At 37.9% G+C, this 20,281-nt stretch overlaps 1 protein-coding gene across 5 annotated transcripts in view; it reads right to left on the reverse strand.

The window, feature by feature from the left end:
• Positions 1 to 6,067, reverse strand: part of PHF6 (PHD finger protein 6) — a 75,954-nt gene extending 69,887 nt beyond the window's left edge. For all 5 annotated transcript variants that reach the window (XM_066249195.1, XM_066249190.1, XM_066249194.1 and 2 more), the window contains exons 1-3: positions 5,914 to 6,067; positions 1,877 to 2,062; positions 1,539 to 1,640 (exon numbers count right to left, since the gene is read on the reverse strand). In XM_066249195.1, the coding sequence (XP_066105292.1) occupies positions 1,539 to 1,640; positions 1,877 to 2,014 (240 nt within the window). In that variant the 5' untranslated portion in view covers positions 2,015 to 2,062; positions 5,914 to 6,067. The remainder of the gene's footprint in view (positions 1 to 1,538; positions 1,641 to 1,876; positions 2,063 to 5,913) is intronic.
• Between the last annotated feature and the right edge of the window lie 14,214 nt (positions 6,068 to 20,281).

Raw genomic sequence — 20,281 nt, forward strand, 5'->3', positions numbered from 1 at the left:
CCTATCTGTCTGTCCCTATCTCTGTCTCCCTCTGTACCTGTCAGACACACACAAAAATAATATTTAACATTAGGAATGAAAGCTGCTGTTCTGACTAGAGCAGCATGTCAAGTGACAAAAACTCTAACAAGTCAGGATGTAGAAGCACTTTCTAGGCATAGTCACAGTGCCAAGGAATAAATAACGGGGTGATAAGGCTTAGAGTACAACCAGTTTCAAGTAAATAGTATGCTTTCTTTGCATCTGAATTTGGTTTTAAGGATGAGGAAATAAAAACATACTATTCTGGTTCTCAAAAGTCAGCAAGCCACAGTAACATTAAATTTAAAGCCACATTTAAACAAAAATCACAGTAAAAAAAAATGGAGTGTTTTATTGCTACCTACAGTTTTGTGTGTAGGGGGGAAGATAAACATTTTCAGTTAAGGTCTCATCACAACAAAAACAATCTAACTTCTAAATTCCCATTTATGTAAATACTGATTCTAGGGTTTGAAACTATTTATCTTAAAGTAAATCACAAACGTTATCCTTGAACTTCTTTCTTCCTATTGTTTTTTTTTCTAATACTGTACTAGAAGACTGACTACTCTTAACAATAATTATTCCTGATCATCAAAATGATAGCTCCCCTTCCCATCCGATTCTTTGTGAAATGATATTACTCAGTGTTTAAGAACAAAGTTATATGTTTGGTCAAACCCAACTTTAATATAATGAAACACTTCATAGTGATACTATGTAACACATCACAGTGAAATTATAGATGTAATTTCAATAGGGAGCTCAAAGGAGAAAAATAATCAAATAAAAAGAAACTGTTTCAATGTGAACTATAATGTATTATAAAATACCAACTGAGATGATACTACTTTTCCAATACAAAACACAATCTGATTACTGGTATCGGAGAAAGCAACCTGTGGGAAAATTATTCTGGCATAGCTTCAGAAAAATGATAAAACTCACCAAAAGTTAACCAAAGTTATAAATGCTGTGTTAAATACCTGAACCACAGTACAATACTTTGTTCAGCAACTGCTATCATTTTCCTGTTGAAAGGGTACTGTCATCTTCATTTGTAATGACAATTACTTTGTGATGGAAGAAAAGAACACGTCAAAATTTAATTGTGAAAATACATTTAAATGAAGACTTTAACACAGGATACGTTCAAGTTGAGCAAATTGCTTGTTTTCGAAGTCAATGTAGCCTCCAAGAAAGTTTTAATTTTTTTGAAAGGGATTTTTGAATAATATAAATATTGATTCACCCCTTTTTTGTATTTGCTTATTTTAATTAAATTTATTGGGGTGGCACTGGTTAATAATTATATAGTTTCGAGTGATTCATTCCTTTTTTTATTGATTGATATGTTAGTTAAACCTAGCCCCAGAATTTGCTCATTGGGGGGGGGGGGAAGACTGCAATTTAAAATTATATTCCATTAAGAAGGTAATACACTCTAAAATAAGTACTTTCTTCCATAATGAGCTTAAAATAAGTTTTATTCTCAAGAGGCAGAAATACCAACTTACCAGCTTCGTGCCTCTTTTAATTTCCTTTTGGACATCTTCAATAGAAAATCCACCAAGACTTTCATTATCAGTGTGGGATGACACCAAGGCAGATGAAAAAAGCTATAAATTACATTAAAAAAAGGTTCATATGTAAAAAAAATATAGTGAAACAGTGAATAAGATATTAAGTTTAAATAAAATATTCTTGTCAAAATGGCACAGTATTAAGGTTTTTTTTTTCTTTTCAAAGAAAAATCATTTCTTAAAAATGTAACTGAGGTTTTCTTCTTATTTTAGAATTCAGGACTACTCCTTAAGATTTTCATGGTTTCATTGGCTGTCGCTGGTGTACTTACCATGCACTTATGGTGTGCTGCCACCTTCTGGTTTTCAGACACTAGTAACTGTCCACATTCCTTGTCTCTATTTGACTTACAAAAGCCACATTTGCGCTGTCTTGTAGGCCCTTTTTTCTGTTCAGCTGAGGTTGACATGATTTTTAAATGGTCTTTAGAATGTCACTTTATAAGCCTCAAGAAATGCTACAGAGAAGAAGGGCAAAAAAAAGATTAATTTCATTTAAAATCAGTTTACACAGTCATGTAAGTTGTTTAATATCTGAGTTAAGTTTTAGTGTATGTATTTAAGTGGCTTTTTAGTGTAGACAAATCAATATTAAAACTTAAGATGCTTCTATAATTAAAAATATGTTCTTATGTATAACATAGTGAAGTAAGTGAGAGAAATCAAACTGCTCCCAAATGAGGGGCCATGTGATATGATTAGAACTATTTCTGCAATAAGTAAAAAATGCACAACATGTGATACTAAATTCATCATCTGCTGACATAATACAAACCATTTTTCATATATAGCTAGGTGCCCTTTCAAGGTAACAAAGAATTATACATCTCAGAGAAGAGTAAAAACTACGAGAACTACATAACACCCAGAATGAACAAAATTCTGTAATTTCACAATTCCCTAAAGTTTACATATTGATAAACCAATAAAAGAGAAATAAACTTACTTAACCATGACTTTAGAACTAATTTTTAAACCTGAATTATTTTCAAATTTAAAAAATTACATATCCATCTTTTATAAATTATTTTTTACTATTGTATTTGTGTTCAAGTGAAGAAAAAATTAGGCTTATAATAGTCTATTCAAAAGTGCAAACTTTAGAAACCAATTATTTATAAAAAACTGACTCAGAGTTACTCTAAGAGCCTGCTTATTAAAGAGAGATACTAACAGTAGTGTTTTAAATATAATAAGTTTCACACTTAAATTAGTTGTATTATATAAAAACTCATTTCTGAATAAGTCTTAAATTCAGTCAAACTGTAATTATAGGTAGGACAGTAAAACAAAAAAGGGAAGAAAAGCCCTAACACGGAAGGTTTCAGATTTAGATCATCAAACTCAACATGGATTCTTCATGAGTATCTAAGTAAATATAAAATTAGTTATTTATTTGTGTAGTTTCCCCCAATCAATAGAACTAAGCAGTACAAGACCCAGGTTGCCATAAATCAGTTAATAATATCTCAAATTTCTGTCTTAAAATTTACTAATATTTTTTTCCAATTTTTCTATGTTTTAACTTTTTCATAATAGCAGGTTAAAAAAAATGAACTCTCTAACACTACATTGCAGCTTTCTGAGATGTACTTGTTCACCAAGAACAGCAGCAACTAGATGCCAGCGAGGTGGTAGCTATAAACACTTCAGCACTTGACAATAGAAAAATGCAGATACTTAATCAAAATTTAAAGTGAAAGAGTTCTTCATCAATTGACATCTAGATTTTTCCTTTAACAAAACTTCAAAGGCCCTGACATTGTCTGCATTGATAGGTTTAACAAACTTTTAATGCTATCTATAATTTTAAATTCCTCGGTCGTCCAAATGATATCAGATGGTACTGTATTCATGCACTGGCTATAAACCGTGAAACTGATTGAAGACAGGCAGCAAATACTTTTAGGATTAAAGGGGGGGAAAAAGGACGTAACAGAGAAACAAGAGAAACAAAAGGGAAGGGAAGTGTGTTTGCATTTGCTCAGGCAAATGTGTATTCAGTTGCTTTATCAAAAATATAGCCACCAGAATTTTTAGAATGAACTATGTGAAACACCAGATTTCATAAATAGCACCAAAATTTGTTATTTGTGTTCTAAATAATCTTTCCTTACTACTATGCAATAGCAGGCACTATGAAACCACTGTCATATGTTCAGTAGTAGACCTGGTCATCCTTGGCCATTTGAGAGGTGGCACATTATGAATCGAATCTGTACAGACATCTTTAATGCGTAATTCCTATACAACATCAGCTAGGCTGGGCTACAAATCAGCTTAAGACACAGACAATTTCTAAAGTACAAAATCACTTTTTATTCTTGAAATTAATTCTGAAAATGGTACCCTCAATATTTTATCTATATTGATTTCTGCCTCTTTTATTTTATAAACAGGTAAATTTCACATCTTAATTTTGAAAGTCTGCTTTTCTAGCCATCAAAGACCCTGAAATCCAAAAAAGAAAAAAGGTACACTTTATTTTGCATTCAAAGATATTTCAGTGTATTTTTCCTGTAATCAGTTTAAATATAATTTGTAAAGTGAACAGAAACACACAAATAAGCACAAAACCAATTAAAAACTTTCCCCAATTTGCAATGACTAAATGGATTTTTCCACTAAAATTCAAATAATGCATCTGTGCACATTTCGCTAAAAATTTTTTTACAGCCTCCTTGTAAAACATGAAGTGGAGAACATCATGGAAACAATGAGTCCTAACAAAAATGCCTTTATCGTAACAATACAGATTTTTATCTAATGCTGTCACATCTGTCGTCTCTAGTTAAGAATAAGGGCATTCCAAGGACCAGTAATAAGGTGTTCATCATAATCCATGCAGCTATATGGCATTTTAATTTCAGTCTAAAAGGCTTTTCAGGGCATGCAAAGATCAAAGTTTGATGCTTTCATCCAACAATGAAACCTTTTCCATAAAACATGTTATAGATGGTGTTATAAAACAGAAAAATAAAGAAGCAAAAGATAACAGCGATGAAAAACAATTGAAATGTCTGAAAATTTTATATAAAAAGATCGGTGAGTTAAGCTGAAACAATCAATGCGTTTCTGATTTTCCAAGATGCTGTGAAGCACCAAAGTAAAAATAACCTGAAACATCAAGGAGAGCATTCAATAGCCAACTTGAGAGCTCATTCAATGCCTGGTATCTGAAAAGACCATTTTCACAGGAAAACAAAACAAAAACTGCAGTTCCGGAAGATCAAACAATTACATACGCACGCATGTTGAAATATACAGATAAAACTATATAAATACGAACCCCAAAGAAGCAGTATTTATGTCAGGAAAGTTACACTGGAGAGAAATAAACGAGTAAGAGGTGAACCGGAAGGGCCCCTGAATTCGGTTGCACGATAGTACATGCTTCGCATTGCTTTTTGCGGTTATTCAAAAGGAAACTGAAGGAATTTTCCAGTTGTTTCAAACCCAAGGGTAGAGAAAGAATTTGATCTGTATGAATAAGACCTGATATTAAGTCCGTACGCCAGTGAAAAGGAAGGGTTTTTCAATTACTAAGGGATTTTTCGACTTCTACGCAGAATATCGAAAGGAACAAATTTCAAGAGTACCGTTCTATTCGTCCATATAATAAAGGATAGTACACATAACGTACCGAACCTCCTCCGTTATTTACTCAATACACACTATACTCCAAGATCTCCCTCTATTCTAGCGCTAAACTCGCTAAACTATCTTCCTCTCGAGCACTTCAGCAGGTTCCTTTTTGTCGTCAAGTCAGGGTCTCCTAATTGTCCTTTTCCAAACCTCTGGAATCCAGGAAATTATCACCCTAACCACTTTCTTTAACCCTCCTCCCTAGGAGTTCGTCCTCTAAGTATTCGCTTCATATCTGTTTCACCCTTAAGTCCCCTCACCTCGGAGTTTTCCTCTTTCCTGAAGGCTTACCCTCTTGCCATCCTAACAATTCTTCCTCTTACTCTTCCCAAACTGGGAGTCTCCCTCCTTCCCAAATATGTACTAAGCAATGGCAAAGACTAAAAATTCCCAGTATTTTTTCCTCCCTAAATGTTGGATCCCCTTCCCCGAAGTCTAGGTTTAAGCCTAACCTCTCTCTTAGCTCCTCTAAAGCACTTTTCTCAGCAGCCTCTTAGCCAAGCACCTTCAATGAACGGCGCTTCTGGGGTCCCCGACAATAAAGCGAGACCACCAAGAGTCCCCCTTAACAACGGGCAGGGGCGGCGGCCTGGCCACCGCCATCCTCCTTGTCTTCTCCCGCCAGGCAGAGAATGGGGGCCCCCGGGGTACTGTGGGGACTCACCAGCGGGGCCCAAAAGCGAACAGCAGGGCAGAAGCTCCAATGAAGGGAAATAGAAAGAAGTCGGTCTCGATTCTCCAGCAGCGCCTGAGAGCGGGGCTCTGTCGCTGGAGGTTGTTTCCTTTCATTCGAGGAGACGGCTCTCAGAGCTCCCTTACGTCGCCCCCTCCCCTTGCACGCAACGACTCACAGGGCGTTAATACGCCCGAACGCGCCGCGGGTCCTGATTGGTTGCAGAGAAGAAACAGCTGAAGCCACAGAGCCATGGCGCATGCGCAAATGCCTCCCCCCTTGGGCTCGGGGCGACAGGCCCCGCCTCCGGCTTGCGCGCGTACCTTCTATTCTCCGGTCCATCGCTCAGCCAAGTGTTTGGGGGCAGGTTCCGACGAGCTAGAGAAAGAGATTCAAAGCTATTATCTGTGGTTGGAGGGAGAAAAGGCAGGGTTGTGACTAGAAACCTTTGGATAGGGGCCCTAGGTAAATGGTTTTCAACTGTGATTCATATGCGTAGGCCTTATACCTTGCACTTGTTCACCGAGGCCTTTCCACATCCATTATTTCATTGTACTCTCATGGCATACCTTTGAGGTCCTCTGTTCTCTCATTTTACTACTAAGAAAGACTGAGAAGTGCGTAGTGGAGTCAGTCTGCCTTGATTTCAATCCTTGGGAGAATCATTTTAATTTCTGTGCCATATTATTATTTTTTGTCTTTAAAATGGGGGTAAAAATAGGATCTAACGGGTTTATTGTGGGGAAGGAATGAGATAATGCAAGTGAGTATTAACGTCCCTGGCATATAACAGGGTCTCTATAAATGCTAAGATGATCATAATCAGAAATGATAAGTAGTTTTCTTTAAAACTCACACAGGTAAACTAGACAGCTAGACGAACGCTTCCTCTTTGAAGAATGAAGCCAGAATTCTTGGGTTTGAATCCTAGCTCCCCCCACTTCTAGCTCTATGACCTTGAGCATGGTGCATTATTTCTCTCTTCCTCAGTTTCAGCATGTCAAAATCTCCTACAGTTGTTAAGAGAAATAAGTTAATATATGTCAGTTACATAAACTAATACTTGGACATATAGTTTGCCCTCTGTAATGGCTAGCTTTTATTATTTTCTTCTTGGATCACACAGTGCAAGCCTGTGGTTTATGAAAAAAAGCCCTAACAAACAAATGAAAGTTTAAAGCTGTCCTTCAAGTAGCTATTTTTTCTGTGAGGTGCCGTGGGGACAGGCGGTGGATTTCTATTGTTTTGATACAATCCTGTTTCATTGTTTATATTTTTCCCTGCATTGTCAATCTTAAATTGTAATCCTCAAGAAAACAGTAACCATGTCGATGTAACATTGTATCCCATACCTATGCATCTATGTATAGGTACCTAACAAAGGTGGGCAAAGCAGTCATTTAGCTGCATAGACCCTTAGCCCCTTCTCCCAGGCCTTGTAGCATGAAAAGGCGTGGCTGCAGATTTACTAAGACCCAGAATGTATATTCCAAACATTTTCAGTGAATTTGGAAAAAGGTCCCTCAGCATCATATTCCACCAGCTTTACATATATACTGATGTCAAAATGAGATTGATGATTGTGTGTCAAAATGTAATGCCTATGCACTGTCATATTTTAGATTCCCGTCCACATTCCCACATTTAATTCATTCTATCATCCATGCATTCATTTCAACACAATCTGATTCAATAAACATACAGAACTAATTTCCAAACACAAAAGAGACAGATCAACTCAATTCCTGACCTTGATTGAGCTCATGGTCTATAAAGGGAGAAGACCAGCAAACAAATACAGTATAATGTGATAAATGCTTTTTCGAGGTATAAATGCCTGATATAGACATCCTCTGCCTGTTATATATGATACAAAGGACTATGCTAAGCTACAACACAACAGTGAATAAGACACAGCCTTTTCCCTCACCTCTTTACAGACTAACTAGGAAAAGACAAGTAGTTCTGACAGGAAATGATAGACTGAGGAAAGTGCCTTAAAAGTTGGAAACAAAGTGCAGAGAGTTCAGGAGAGGAAGAGATCGGTGACTCCTGTTAGTTTCAGACCCGAAGACTGGTAGCCAGTTCCAATTAGCAATTGATAGATGCAGTCTGTTATGCCAAGGGATACAAAAAAGGATCAGATTGTGATAACAGGCCCTTAATAGTGCCTGAGAATATAGCATAAGATCTCTTCATCTTTTACTGATCCACCAGTATACTCCCACCAACACTCTTCCAGTCTTTTTCTTCAAGCTCTAATACTGCTTTTTATATATCATTCTCAATAAAGGCCTTACCTACTGATTTATTTAGTGTGGAGCCATCTGAGGTAAGCTATATCTTGTACACCCATTAGCTTTTGCTTCCTTTGAGATTCAAAGAAATAATTGTCTTGCTTTTTAAAGCAAAAACCATGGTTTTAATCACATCTCTTCTGTGCTCTAGAAGAACCAATTTCCTACTTGTTTCCTGCTCCTGCAGCATCCATTGCCTGACTCTCATTTGCCTTTAAACACATAGTATTCCTCCACCTTGGGTGCCAGGTATTATGCCAGACATTGGTGGTTTAAAAAGAATATGACAGAGTTCCTGCTTTCAAGGAATTCTCAGTCTGAGGAAGAAAACCAAGTATTTCTAATGAGAAAGAAAACAGAATTTCAGTACAATAGGTAAAATGCTATAATAGGATTATATAACATATAGCACAAAGATTGATGAATTATGTATAGCAGATAAAAAAATACATCCCTAGAGAGGAAATATTTTGAGTTGGGTATTTCAGGGCAGTTCCAGGCCCCCCAAAATCTAAATTCCATCTCCACAACTTTTCTCCACCTTCCCACCCTGTCATCTCTGTTACAATGAGCACTTTTATTTTCCTATTTACTTATGCTTAAACTTTCACCTTCCTCAGTTCAGAATAAGGACTCTAACTCTGGCTCTCCTGTAGCTCTTTCAGTCTCTTTTGTCTCTTTTGTACTTTTCCATTCCTCTCACTTTATAATGCTGGCTTTGCCCCAGACCAAGTCTTAGACCCTCTGCTGGTCTGTTGTTATTCCACCCCAGGAGTATTTAAACTGTGGAAGTAAGAGTTACTTGGGAAGATTGTTAAACATGCAGATTTTTTTTACCACCACCCCCCCATTTGGAAGGTCTGTGAGCAGAAATCTGCTTTCTTAGACTGCCCAGCTATTCTGATGCTGAAGACCACACATGCAGAAGCTGTCCCCCATCCTTTTTTTTTTTTTTTTTTTTTTTGTAGAATTGATGCAATCTCTTGACTTTGCTGTGACCTGTAGACACTGCTTAGCAACTGCATCGGCTCCACTTAGGTCATCCTGTCCTTGAGCTTAAATCACCAAACCCAGTAAAAGCAAATTCATCTTCTCCTGCAACTAAAAAAGTAATTAATTTCCCATCTTCAGTGTTTTCATGTAAAATGCTGCTAACACTTTTGCTCCTGCTTAAAGCAAAGGCTAAATCCACCACCATGCTGACATCCTCCCTTCTGGCTGGATCATTCATTCATCAAGTACGTTTTGATCATTTACTATGTGTTCGATGAAAATGGACATGGTCCATCTTGATGTAATGGCAAAGACAGATCACATGATCACATAAATGTAAAATTACAATTGTAACTAGTGCAAAAACAAGTACTCTAAATGGCACTTAAATGGAAGCAAAGTCTATTTGTTTATTAGATATACTTTATATTTCTTTTTTATTTTAAAAATGGATGATTAAGCAGTTTAAATGTTTCTGTGAAGAAAATAAAATTCTATTTATTTGTGTGAGATGCTGCATAACAATCAGAAGACCTGGGCTTGACTCACTGGCCTTCCACTACCTAGCAGAGTATCCTTGGGCTATTCAATTGGCTTCTCTGAGCCTTGTTTACAAATCAGTCAAATGAGATAATATTACTTGAAAATGTGTTTTGATACCCAAGAACAGATAATGACATATATGAATGGTCTTCCCTCAACAAATATAAACGAAAAAAAATTTTGTGTCCCTTAACTGCCATATCATTTGAAAGATCTATATGCTCTAAGCATTTGGCCCCTATGCTCTTCTACTTTATTGTTTGGTTGTTTGTTTATTTATTTATTTATTTATTTTTTCATTTTTCTGAAGCTGGAAACAGGGAGAGACAGTCAGACAGACTCCCGCATGCGCCCGACCGAGATCCACCCGGCACGCCCACCAGGGGGCGACGCTCTGCCCACCAGGGGGCGATGCTCTGCCCATCCTGGGCGTAGCCATGTTGCGACCAGAGCCACTCAAGTGCCTGAGGCAGAGGCCACAGAGCCATCCCCAGCGCCCGGGCCATCTTTGCTCCAATGGAGCCTTGGCTGCGGGAGGGGAGGAGAGAGACAGAGAGGAAAGAGGGGGGGTGGAGAAGTAAATGGGCGCTTCTCCTGTGTGCCCTGGCCGGAATCGAACCCGGGTCCTCCGCACGCTAGGCCGACGCTCTACCGCTGAGCCAACCAGCCAGGGCTATTTATTTATTTTTTTAACTCAAGTGTCCCCCGAATATGTCTCCCCACCACCCAAATTCCCCTCGATATCCCCCTTATCCCCTCCCCCCAACACCTTCCCCCCTTCCCTCCAGGATTTGCTTTTCTGCTCTCTATAATGCTGTGTTAAGTATATATAATTTCACTAATCTCTTTCCCTTCTCTGATCCCATCCTCTCATCCCCTTTCCCTCTGTCTGCTTTGGGTTGTTTATTTTTTAACTTCCACTTGGTGTATTTGTGAGAGTTCATAACATTCTTAACTCTGTCCAACTCCAGCTATGGAGCTACTCAGATACCAAAGTGAGGAGCTGGGAGCCTTGGTGGACTTTGTTGTTAATGTCTCTCTCTTGTTTAGCAATTTGAAGCTTGATAGGGGACACAAACTGCCCAGGAAACATAACTGGTACAGAAATGCTTTAGAGACATATGAAAATCTCTAAAATGTTAATGGTTGAATGTTGAATAAACACAGAAACCAAACTGAATATCGATGGCAATATTGAAAAAGTAATTAAACTTTACAGTGCTGATGCTTGCAAAATAATGAGTTAACTGACTTTGCACAATGTACCAGGCACCCTGCTAAGTACATTATGTGCATTATCTTATTCAATTCTCACAACAGCCCTGAGAGGCAGGGAATATTACAAAGGATAGCAGGGGTTTTACAAAGGAAGAGAGACTGTTGAGCAATTAAGTATCTTTCCCAAGGTCACACAGCGAGGAAGAGGAAGAACCTTGTGTCAAGTCTACCTTTGTTTAGAGCTTATTAGTCAAGCTCTTTATCGCTAAGCTGTATTGCCTCTTATTCATTTGTTTATGTATTTGTTGTCTGTCTCCTTCAGGACACAGGCTTTGTATTGTCATGTTCACTGCTCTGTACCCAACCCATTGAACTCTGTGCCTGGGCTATAGTAGGTACTCAAATATTTAAAGGCCATTGAGAATGTGGAAAAGAATATAATACAGAATGGGAGAAGTGGAATTGGAATTCTCAGGAATTATACAGCAGTTTAAATCTTACCATAGTGATTTTGGCATACATGTGAAATGGCGCCCAGCAACTATATTTTTAATAAGCTCCCCTGGAAAAACTGGTATATAGAAAATTTGGAAAACCACCAACCTGCAGCCATCAAGTTGGAAACAAGAAATAAAAAAAAAAGTCACTAGAGCATTTCATCAATTACATCTGAGTGCTTGAAAGACTTCATTCTGATCAATGTCATTTATAAACATATATTTTATTGAGGCACTTGCTTATAATGGACTCAGCTATTGGGTCCTAGGTGATCTTGAGCATCTTTGTTCCTTTTGGCTGTTTGTTAGGTAACATGATTAGGCAGGTCTACACTAATCTCAAATGTTAAAATAATATGTCTAAAAGCTAGAGGAAGTTTTTATAGATTGAATGTGTTGAATCCTAATATTCACAATGAGATATGATCTATACTGGAACGCAAAAACTAAATGGCCTTAATACAAACCTTGTCTCTAGATTAACTTCTCAGTGTCATAATTTCCTCATCTGTATGCTAAGGATAATGGAAGTACTGTATCTTTTTCAAGGGATTACTGTTATTGTTTTTTGCTTTCTTTTGTTTACTTATTCCCCAAATTCTAAATTTCTTAAAGGCAGATATTTTGTTTTTTATTATTTTTATAGTATAGTTAATATATAATATTATACTAGTTTCAGGTGTACAACATGTGACTTGAGATATATATCTCAAGGTGCTTTGGGGTTTGTTACAGTTGTATGACATGATCCATGTAAAACACTCAGCACAGTTCCTGGGTCACAGATCTCAATAAAGCTAGCTATGAGGGCTAGCTTTATAGGCAGCGTTGATCAAATAAGTTTATAAATATGATATATATGTTTGCTGGGTTATAGTTTGCATTGGGTGTGGGAGACAGGCTGTAAAGCAGCAAAGTCATTATAGCCTAAGGCTTAGTTTTAAGACTAAACTTTTCCCGCCCTTCTAATACTAAGATCTTTTCAAAACTAAGCTTTTCCTCACACCCATGACTGTTGTATGATGTGGGGTGTTGCACTCTCATGAGGAATCCCGTTATACCTCAGATAAATGACTTTATATCAGAGACTTCCTTGTTTGTATATTGGATTAAAGGTTTTGATTTCTACACTATAGATTGAGACAGACCAGGGGCTTTCCCTCGCTCGGTTCCTGAAATTAACATTGCAGCAGAGAGGCAGCCAAGATGGTGGAGTGCTGAAGGAGAAGCCAGTTTGTGCAGTTTGTGCAGAGAGAAGGAGATGGGGAACAGAGTTGAATAAGGCTGGTGAGCTAGAAACCTTTGATTCTAGGAAACTCGGATAAGTCAGTGGCTTTGGGAGCCTTGAATGGAAAGGAAAGTGTTTTCCCACCGTGTGTATTTCTTGCCCGCTGGGTGCAAGCTAGGATTAAAGGTAATGGCCCACCAGTTCTTGGCTCTGTTGTTTCATTACCATCTGTCCAAATCAAATGTGAACCTGCATGGGCCAGGCGGCTGTGATGGTGGCCGTGGCTACGGGCCTTACAGGCAGTAAATATGGAATAGTTTTTATCTTATTGCACTTAAGAGTAAGTATTGTTCCTAGTTTTTCTGATAAGTAGGCTAGAGACAAAAGGCCTTTGTTTCTTTATTCATGTTATAGGCTGTTTTTGCTTCTCAAAACTACTTTTGGACTAGCAAAGGTCTAGTGGCCTTCAAGATTCAGTTCAGGTGTCAGCCGTTAGATTCCCAGAAGATTTACATACCCTTTGATTGGGCAAAACTCCCCTCTGCTTTCATACAACCTGGCCAGACCTCTCTCATTACTTACTGCCATTATATCAGAATTATATGTAGTTCTGTCTCTCCCAATAGACAGTGAGCTTTGCAGAGAAGAGACCATGTTTTATTCTTTTTCATACCCCAGGCACCAAGTCCAGTGCCTGGGCGATAAATATTTTCTGAACTACTCAAAGAACCATGTCAGGGAGTTAATGGTTACTACTGTTGGAAGACTTTTCCCTCTCTAAGATTGCTTTCTTGTACTCTGGGTCCTGGATCCTGTACTTCTCTGTTGCACTTTGAGTCACAAAATGCAATTTAGCACTTAATTATATACTGCATATTATGCTCTAATTGCTTCATATGTTAATCGACTACCTATTTCCTCTTCCTTCAGGCACTAAGAGAAAATATGATTATAAATTGAAAATAGATGGTCCAGCTGTAAGGCACATCCAGTTGTTAGTCAACTCTCCTTATCAAATGCTGAGAGGATTTTGAATCTTACTATTACACTCCAGAGGCAAATAAAGATGATAAAGTAGCATGATTTAGCAAGAGTGCCTAGAACAGTGTAAGGCCAGTAACCACGGCCACCATCACAGCCACCGAGCCCATGCAGGTTCCCATTTGATTCGAACAGACAGTAATGAAACAACAGAGCCAAGAACTGGTGGGCCATTACCTTTAATCCTAGCTTGCACCCGGTGAGCAAGAAATACACACAGTGGAAAAACACTTTCTTTCCATTCAGGGCTCCCAAAGCCACTGACTTATCCGAGTTTCCTAGAATCAAAGGTTTCTAGCTCACCAGCCTTATTCACCTCTGTTCCTCATCTCCTTCTCTCTGCACAAACTCTGCACAAACTGGCTTCTCCTTCAGCACTCCACCATCTAGGCTGCCTCTCCTCTCCTCCACATGGCCTTTCTCCGCTCTCCCCTCTAATGCTAATCTCAGAAACCGAGAGAGAGTAAGCTCCTGGTATGCCCCATTTTATAGTGTAGAAATCAAAACCTTTAATCCAGGGGTCCCCAAACTACCGCTGGCGGGCCACATGCGGCCCCCTGAGGCCATTTATCCGGCCCCCACTGCACTTCCAGAAGGGGCACCTCTTTCATTGGTGGTAGGTGAGAGGAGCATAGTTCAACTGGTCAGTTTGTTGATTTAAATTTACTTGTTCTTTATTTTAAATATTGTATTTGTTCTCATTTTGTTTTTTTATTTTTAAATAAGATATGTGCAGTGTGCATAGGGATTTGTTCATAGTTTTTTTTTTTATTAAATTTAATGCAGTGACATTGATAAATCAGGGTACATATGTTGAGAGAAAATACCTATAGATTACTTTGACATTTGATTGTGCTTTATACCCCTCCCCCAAAGTTAAATTGTCTTCTGTCACCTTCTAGCTGGTTTTCTTTGTGCCCCTCCCCTCCCCTAAACCCTCTCTCCTTCTTCACCCCATCCCCCCTCCCCCAACCCCCCGCCCCTGTTGCCATCACATTCTTGTTCATGTCTCTGAGTCTCATTTTTATGTCCCTTCTATGTATGGATTCATCTTAGTTTTTTTTCTGATTTACTTATTTCACTCCGTATAATGTTGTCAAGGTCCATCCATGTTATTGTAAATGATCCGATGTCATCATTTCTTACGGCTGAGTAGTATTCCATAGTATATATGTACCAAAGTTTTTTAATCCACTCGTCCTCTGACGGACACTTGGGCTGTTTCCAGATCTTCGCTATTGTGAACAATGCTGCCACAAACATGCGGGTGCATTTCTCCTTTTCGAGCCGTTCTATGGTGTCCTTGGGGTATATTCCTAAAAGTGGGATAGCTGGGTCAAAAGGCAGTTCGATTTTCAGTTTTTTGAGAAATCTCCATACTGTTTTCCACAGTGGCTGCACCAGTCCGCATTCCCACCAGCAGAGCAGGAGGGTTCCCTTTTCTCCACATCCTCGCCAGCACTTATTCTGTGTTGTTTTGTTGATAAGCGCCATTCTGACTGGTGTGAGGTGATATCTCATTGTGGTTTTAATTTGCATTTCTCTAATGATTAGTGATGTTGAGCATTTTTTCATATGCCTATTGGCCATCTGTATGGCCTCTTTGGAGAAGTGTCTATTCATCTCTTTTGCCCATTTTTGGATTGGGTTGTTTGTCTTCCTGGTGTTGAGTTTTACAAGTTCTTTATAAATTTTGGTTATTAACCCCTTATCAGACGTATTGTCAAATATGTTCTCCCATTGTGTAGTTTGTCTTTTTATTCTGTTCTTGTTGTCTTTAGCTGTGCAAAAGCTTTTTAGTTTGATATAGTCCCATTTGTTTATCCTGTCTTTTATTTCACTTCCCCGTGGAGATAAATCAGCAAATATATTGCTCCTAGAGATGTCGGAGAGCTTACTGCCTATGTTTTCTTCTAAGATGCTTATGGTTTCACGGCTTACAATTAAGTGTTTTATCCATTTTGAGTTTATTTTTGTGAGTGGTGTAAGCTGGTGATCTAGTTTCATTTTTTGCGGGTAGCTGTCCAATTTTCCCAACACCATTTGTTAAAGATGCTGTCTTTACTGCATTGTATTTCCTTACCTCCTTTGTCAAATATCAGTTGTCCATAGAACTGTGGGTTTATTTCTGGGTTCTCTGTTCTGTTCCATTGATCTGTATGCCTGTTTTTATGCCAGTACCAGGCTGTTTTGAGTACAACGGCCTTGTAGTATAACTTGATATCAAAGTATGTCATTGGTATTTTAATTGGTATTGCATTGAATTTATAGATTGCTTTGGGTAATATAGACATTTTAATGATGTTTATTCTTCCTAACCATGAGCACGGTATATGCTTCCACTTGTTTGTATCTTCCTTGATTTCTTTTATCAATGCTTTGTAATTTTCCGAGTACAAGTCTTTAGTCTCCTTGGTTAAGTTTACTCCTAGGTACTTTATTTTTTTGGTTGTAATTGTGAAGGGGATTGTTTTCTTAGTTTCTCTTTCTGACTGTTCATTGTTGGTGTATAAAAATGCTTCTGATTTCTGAGTATTGATTTTATATCCTGCTACTTTGCTGAATTCATTTATCAGGTCCAGTAGTTTTTTGACTGAGACTTTAGGGTTTTCTATATACAATATCATAACATCTGCAAATAATGATAGTTTTACTTCTTCTTTTCCAACTTGAATGCCTTTTATTTCTTCTTCTTGTCTGATTGCTGTGACTAGGACTTCCAGGACTATGTTAAATAAGAGTGGTGAAAGGGGGCACCCCTGCCTTGTTCCTGATCTTAAGGGTATTGCTTTTAATTTTTTCCCATTGAGTATGATGTTGGCTGTGGGTTTCTCATAGATGGCTTTTATCATGTTGAGGTATGTTCCCTGTATTCCCACTTTGCTGACAGTTTTGATCATGAATGGGTGCTGGATTTTATCAAATGCTTTTTCTGCATCTATTGAAATTATCATATGGTTTTTCTCCTTCTTTTTGTTTATGTGATGAATCACATTGATTGATTTACGAATATTGTACCAGCCTTGCCTCCCCAGAATAAATCCCACTTAATCATGGTGTATGATTTTTTTCCATATATTGTTGGATCCGGTTTGCTAATATTTTGTTGAAGATTTTACCATCTATATTCATCAGAGATATTGGCCTTTAATTTTCTTTCTTTGTGTTGTCTTTGCCTGGTTTTGGAATCAGAATTATGCTCGCATCATAAAAGGAGCTTGGCAGTCTTCCTTCCTCTTGAATTTTTTGAAATAGTTTGAGAAGGATAGGAGTTAGTTCTTCTTTGAATATTTGGTAGAATTCCGTTGTAAAGCCAACGGGCCCCGGACTTTTCTTTGTTGGGAGTTTTTTGATAACTGTTTCGATCTCATTTGTTGTAATCAGTCTGTTTAGGTTTTCTGATTCTTCTAGATTGATTTTTGGAAGATTGTATGTTTCAAGGAATTTGTCCATTTCATCTAGGTTGTCTAGTTTTTTGGCATAGAGTTCTTCATAGTATTTTCTTACAATATTTTGTATTTCTGTTGTGTCAGTTGTTATTTCTCCTCTCTCATTTCTAATTTTATTTATTTGAGTCCTCTCTCTCTTTTTCTTGGTGAGTCTACTTAAAGGTTCATCAATCTTGTTTACCTTTTCAAAGAACCAGCTCCTAGTTTCATTGATCCTCTGTATTGTTTCTTTAGCCTCTATGTCATTTATTTCTGCTCTGATCTTTATTATTTCCTTCCTTCTACTACATTTGGGCTTTACTTGCTGTTCTTTTTCTAATTCTTTTAGATGCAGGATTAAGTTGTTTATTTGAGCTTTTTCTAGCTTCTGAAAGTGTGCCTGTAGTGCTATGAACTTCCCTCTCAGCACTGCTTTTGCTGTGTCCCATAAATTTTGAGTTGTTGTATGCTCATTGTCATTCGTTTCTAGGAATTTCTTTATTTCTTCTTTGATCTCATTATTAATCCATTCATTATTTAACACCCTGCTATTTAGTTTCCATGTGTTTGAGAATTTTTGAGCTTTTCTGCTGTGATTCATATCTAGTTTCATGCCATTGTGATCGGAGAAAGTGCTTGATATGATTTTAGTCTTCTTAAATTTGTTGACAGCACTTTTGTGCCCTAACATGTGGTCTATCCTAGAGAATGTACCATGAGCACTTGAAAAGAATGTATATTCTGCTGATTTAGGGTGAAAGGTTCTGAAGATATCTATTAAATTGAGTTGATCTAGTGTTTCCAATAAGTCTGCTGTTTCTTTGTTAATTTTCTTTCTTGAGGATCTATCTAGTGATGTTAGTGGGGTATTGAAATCCCCTACTATTATAGTATTGCTGTTGATGTTGCCCTTTAAATCCATCAAAGTCTGTTTTATATATTTGGGTGCTCCTATATTAGGTGCATAGATATTTATAATAGTTATATCTTCCTGTTGGATTACTCCCTTTATCATTATGTTGTGGCCTTCTTTATCTCTTACTATATCCTTTGTTTTAAAGTCTAATTTGTCTGATATAAGTATTGCTACCCCAGCTTTTTTTTCATTTCCGTTTGCATGAAATGTTTTTTTTCCATCCTTTTACTTTCAATCTATGTGTGTCTTGTGTTCTAATGTGTGTCTCTTGTAGACAACATATGTATGGGTCCTGTTTTCTTATCCACGCAGCTACCCTATGTCTTTTGATTGGATCATTTAATCCATTTACATTTAAGGTTATTATTGATATGTAGTTGTTTATTGCCATTTTCTTCTTTAAAGGTTTATTCCTTTTTTTTGCTATATTGTTTTCCCACTTTGATCTGTTTACAACAGGCCCCTTAACATTTCCTGAAGCATTGGTTTGGTTGTAATGAATTCCTTGAGTTGTTTTTTTTCTGGGAAGCTTTTTATTTCTCCTTTGATTTTAAACGATAGCCTTGCTGGATAAAGTAGTCTTGGTTGTAGGTTCTTGTTCTGCATTACTTTGAATATTTCTTGCCATTCCCTTCTGGCCTCAAGTGTTTCTGTTGAGAAGTCGGATGTCATCCTTATGGGGGCTCCTTTGTAGGTGATAACTTTTTTTTCTCTTGCAGCTTTTAATATTTTCTCTTTATCGCTTGGCTTTGGTATTTTAATTATGATGTGTCTTGGTGTAGGTTTCTTTGGGTTTCTCTTTAATGGAGTCCTCTGTGCTTCTTGGACTTGTGAGAGTTTCTCTTGCATTAATTTAGGGAAATTTTCAGCTATGATATGATTGAACAACATCTCTATTCCTTGTTTCTTTTCTTCTTCTTCAGGAATCCCTATGATGCGGATGTTATTTCTCTTCATATTGTCACAGAGCTCTCTAAGAGTTTCCTCTGACTTTTTGAGTCTCTTTTCTCTTTTCTTCTCTGCTTTCATGCCTTCATTCCAGTTGTCCTCTAATTCGCTGATTCGATCCTCTGCTCTATCTATCCTGTTTTTAATTCCTTCCATTGTGGTCTTTATTTCTGATATTGTATTTGTCATCTCTGACTGGTTCTTTTTTTTTTAATTTTTATTTATTTATTTATTTATTTATTTATTTTTTACAGAGACAGCGAGTGAGTCAGAGGGAGGGATAGACAGGGACAGACAGACAGTAACAGAGAGAGATGAGAATCATCAATCATTAGTTTTTCATTGCGCATTGCAACACCTTAGTTGTTCATTGATTGCTTTCTCACATGTGCCTTGACCGCGGGTCTTCAGCAGGCTGAGCAACCCCTTGCTGGAGCCAGCGACCTTGAGTCCAAGCTGGTGAGCCTCGCTCAAACCAGATGAGCCCGCACTCAAGCTGGCGACCTCGGGGTCTCGAACCTGGGTCCTTCCGTATCCCAGTCCGACACTCTATCCACTGCGCCACCACCAGGTCAGGCTGACTGGTTCTTTTTTATACTTGCTATTTCTTTACTTAGGTTTTCAAACTCCCCCTCCATTGTTGGTCTAAGATCCCTAAGCTTCCTTACAATCATTATTTTGAACTCTGCATCTGGAAGTTTGATTATTTCCATATCACTTAGCTCATCTCTCAAAGGTGTCTCTTGTGGTTTCATTTGGGTTGCACTCCTTTGTCTTCTCATCATGGTGTTTTATTTGTAGAGTTGGTTGAGTCTAGGCTTGGTGTTGTCTGCCTCCAGTTTTCAGTTGTGTTATTTCTAGGTCTTCTTGGGTTGGTATCAGCTATTATTTGTAATCCACTTTTGGATTTGGGCAGCTTTGAAGTCTTGATTTGTTTGTTTTCTTAACAGGTGATAGTCTTGTTAACTGATCTCAGCAGGGGGCTTCCTTGAAACTGTAACCAGGAATGCTGTGGGTGTAACTTGAGATGGTGAAGGTCTCTTCCACCAACTAATCTCACTGGGGGCAGGGTTTTTTCTCAGCTTTAGTAGGGGGAGGTGTATCTCAGATCTCCATGGAGACCTGAGTTACTGCCCCTCCTCCCCACTTCTTGTTTTCAGCTGTGTCTTGTTGTGCTGATTGGAGCTGGCTAGATGTCCGGAGATCTCTGATCCGGAAGCACTTCAGCTCTGTTTTGTGAAAGGTTCAGT

Source organism: Saccopteryx bilineata, chromosome X, assembly GCF_036850765.1.
Source record: "Saccopteryx bilineata isolate mSacBil1 chromosome X, mSacBil1_pri_phased_curated, whole genome shotgun sequence".
Classification (NCBI taxonomy): domain Eukaryota; kingdom Metazoa; phylum Chordata; class Mammalia; order Chiroptera; family Emballonuridae; genus Saccopteryx; species Saccopteryx bilineata.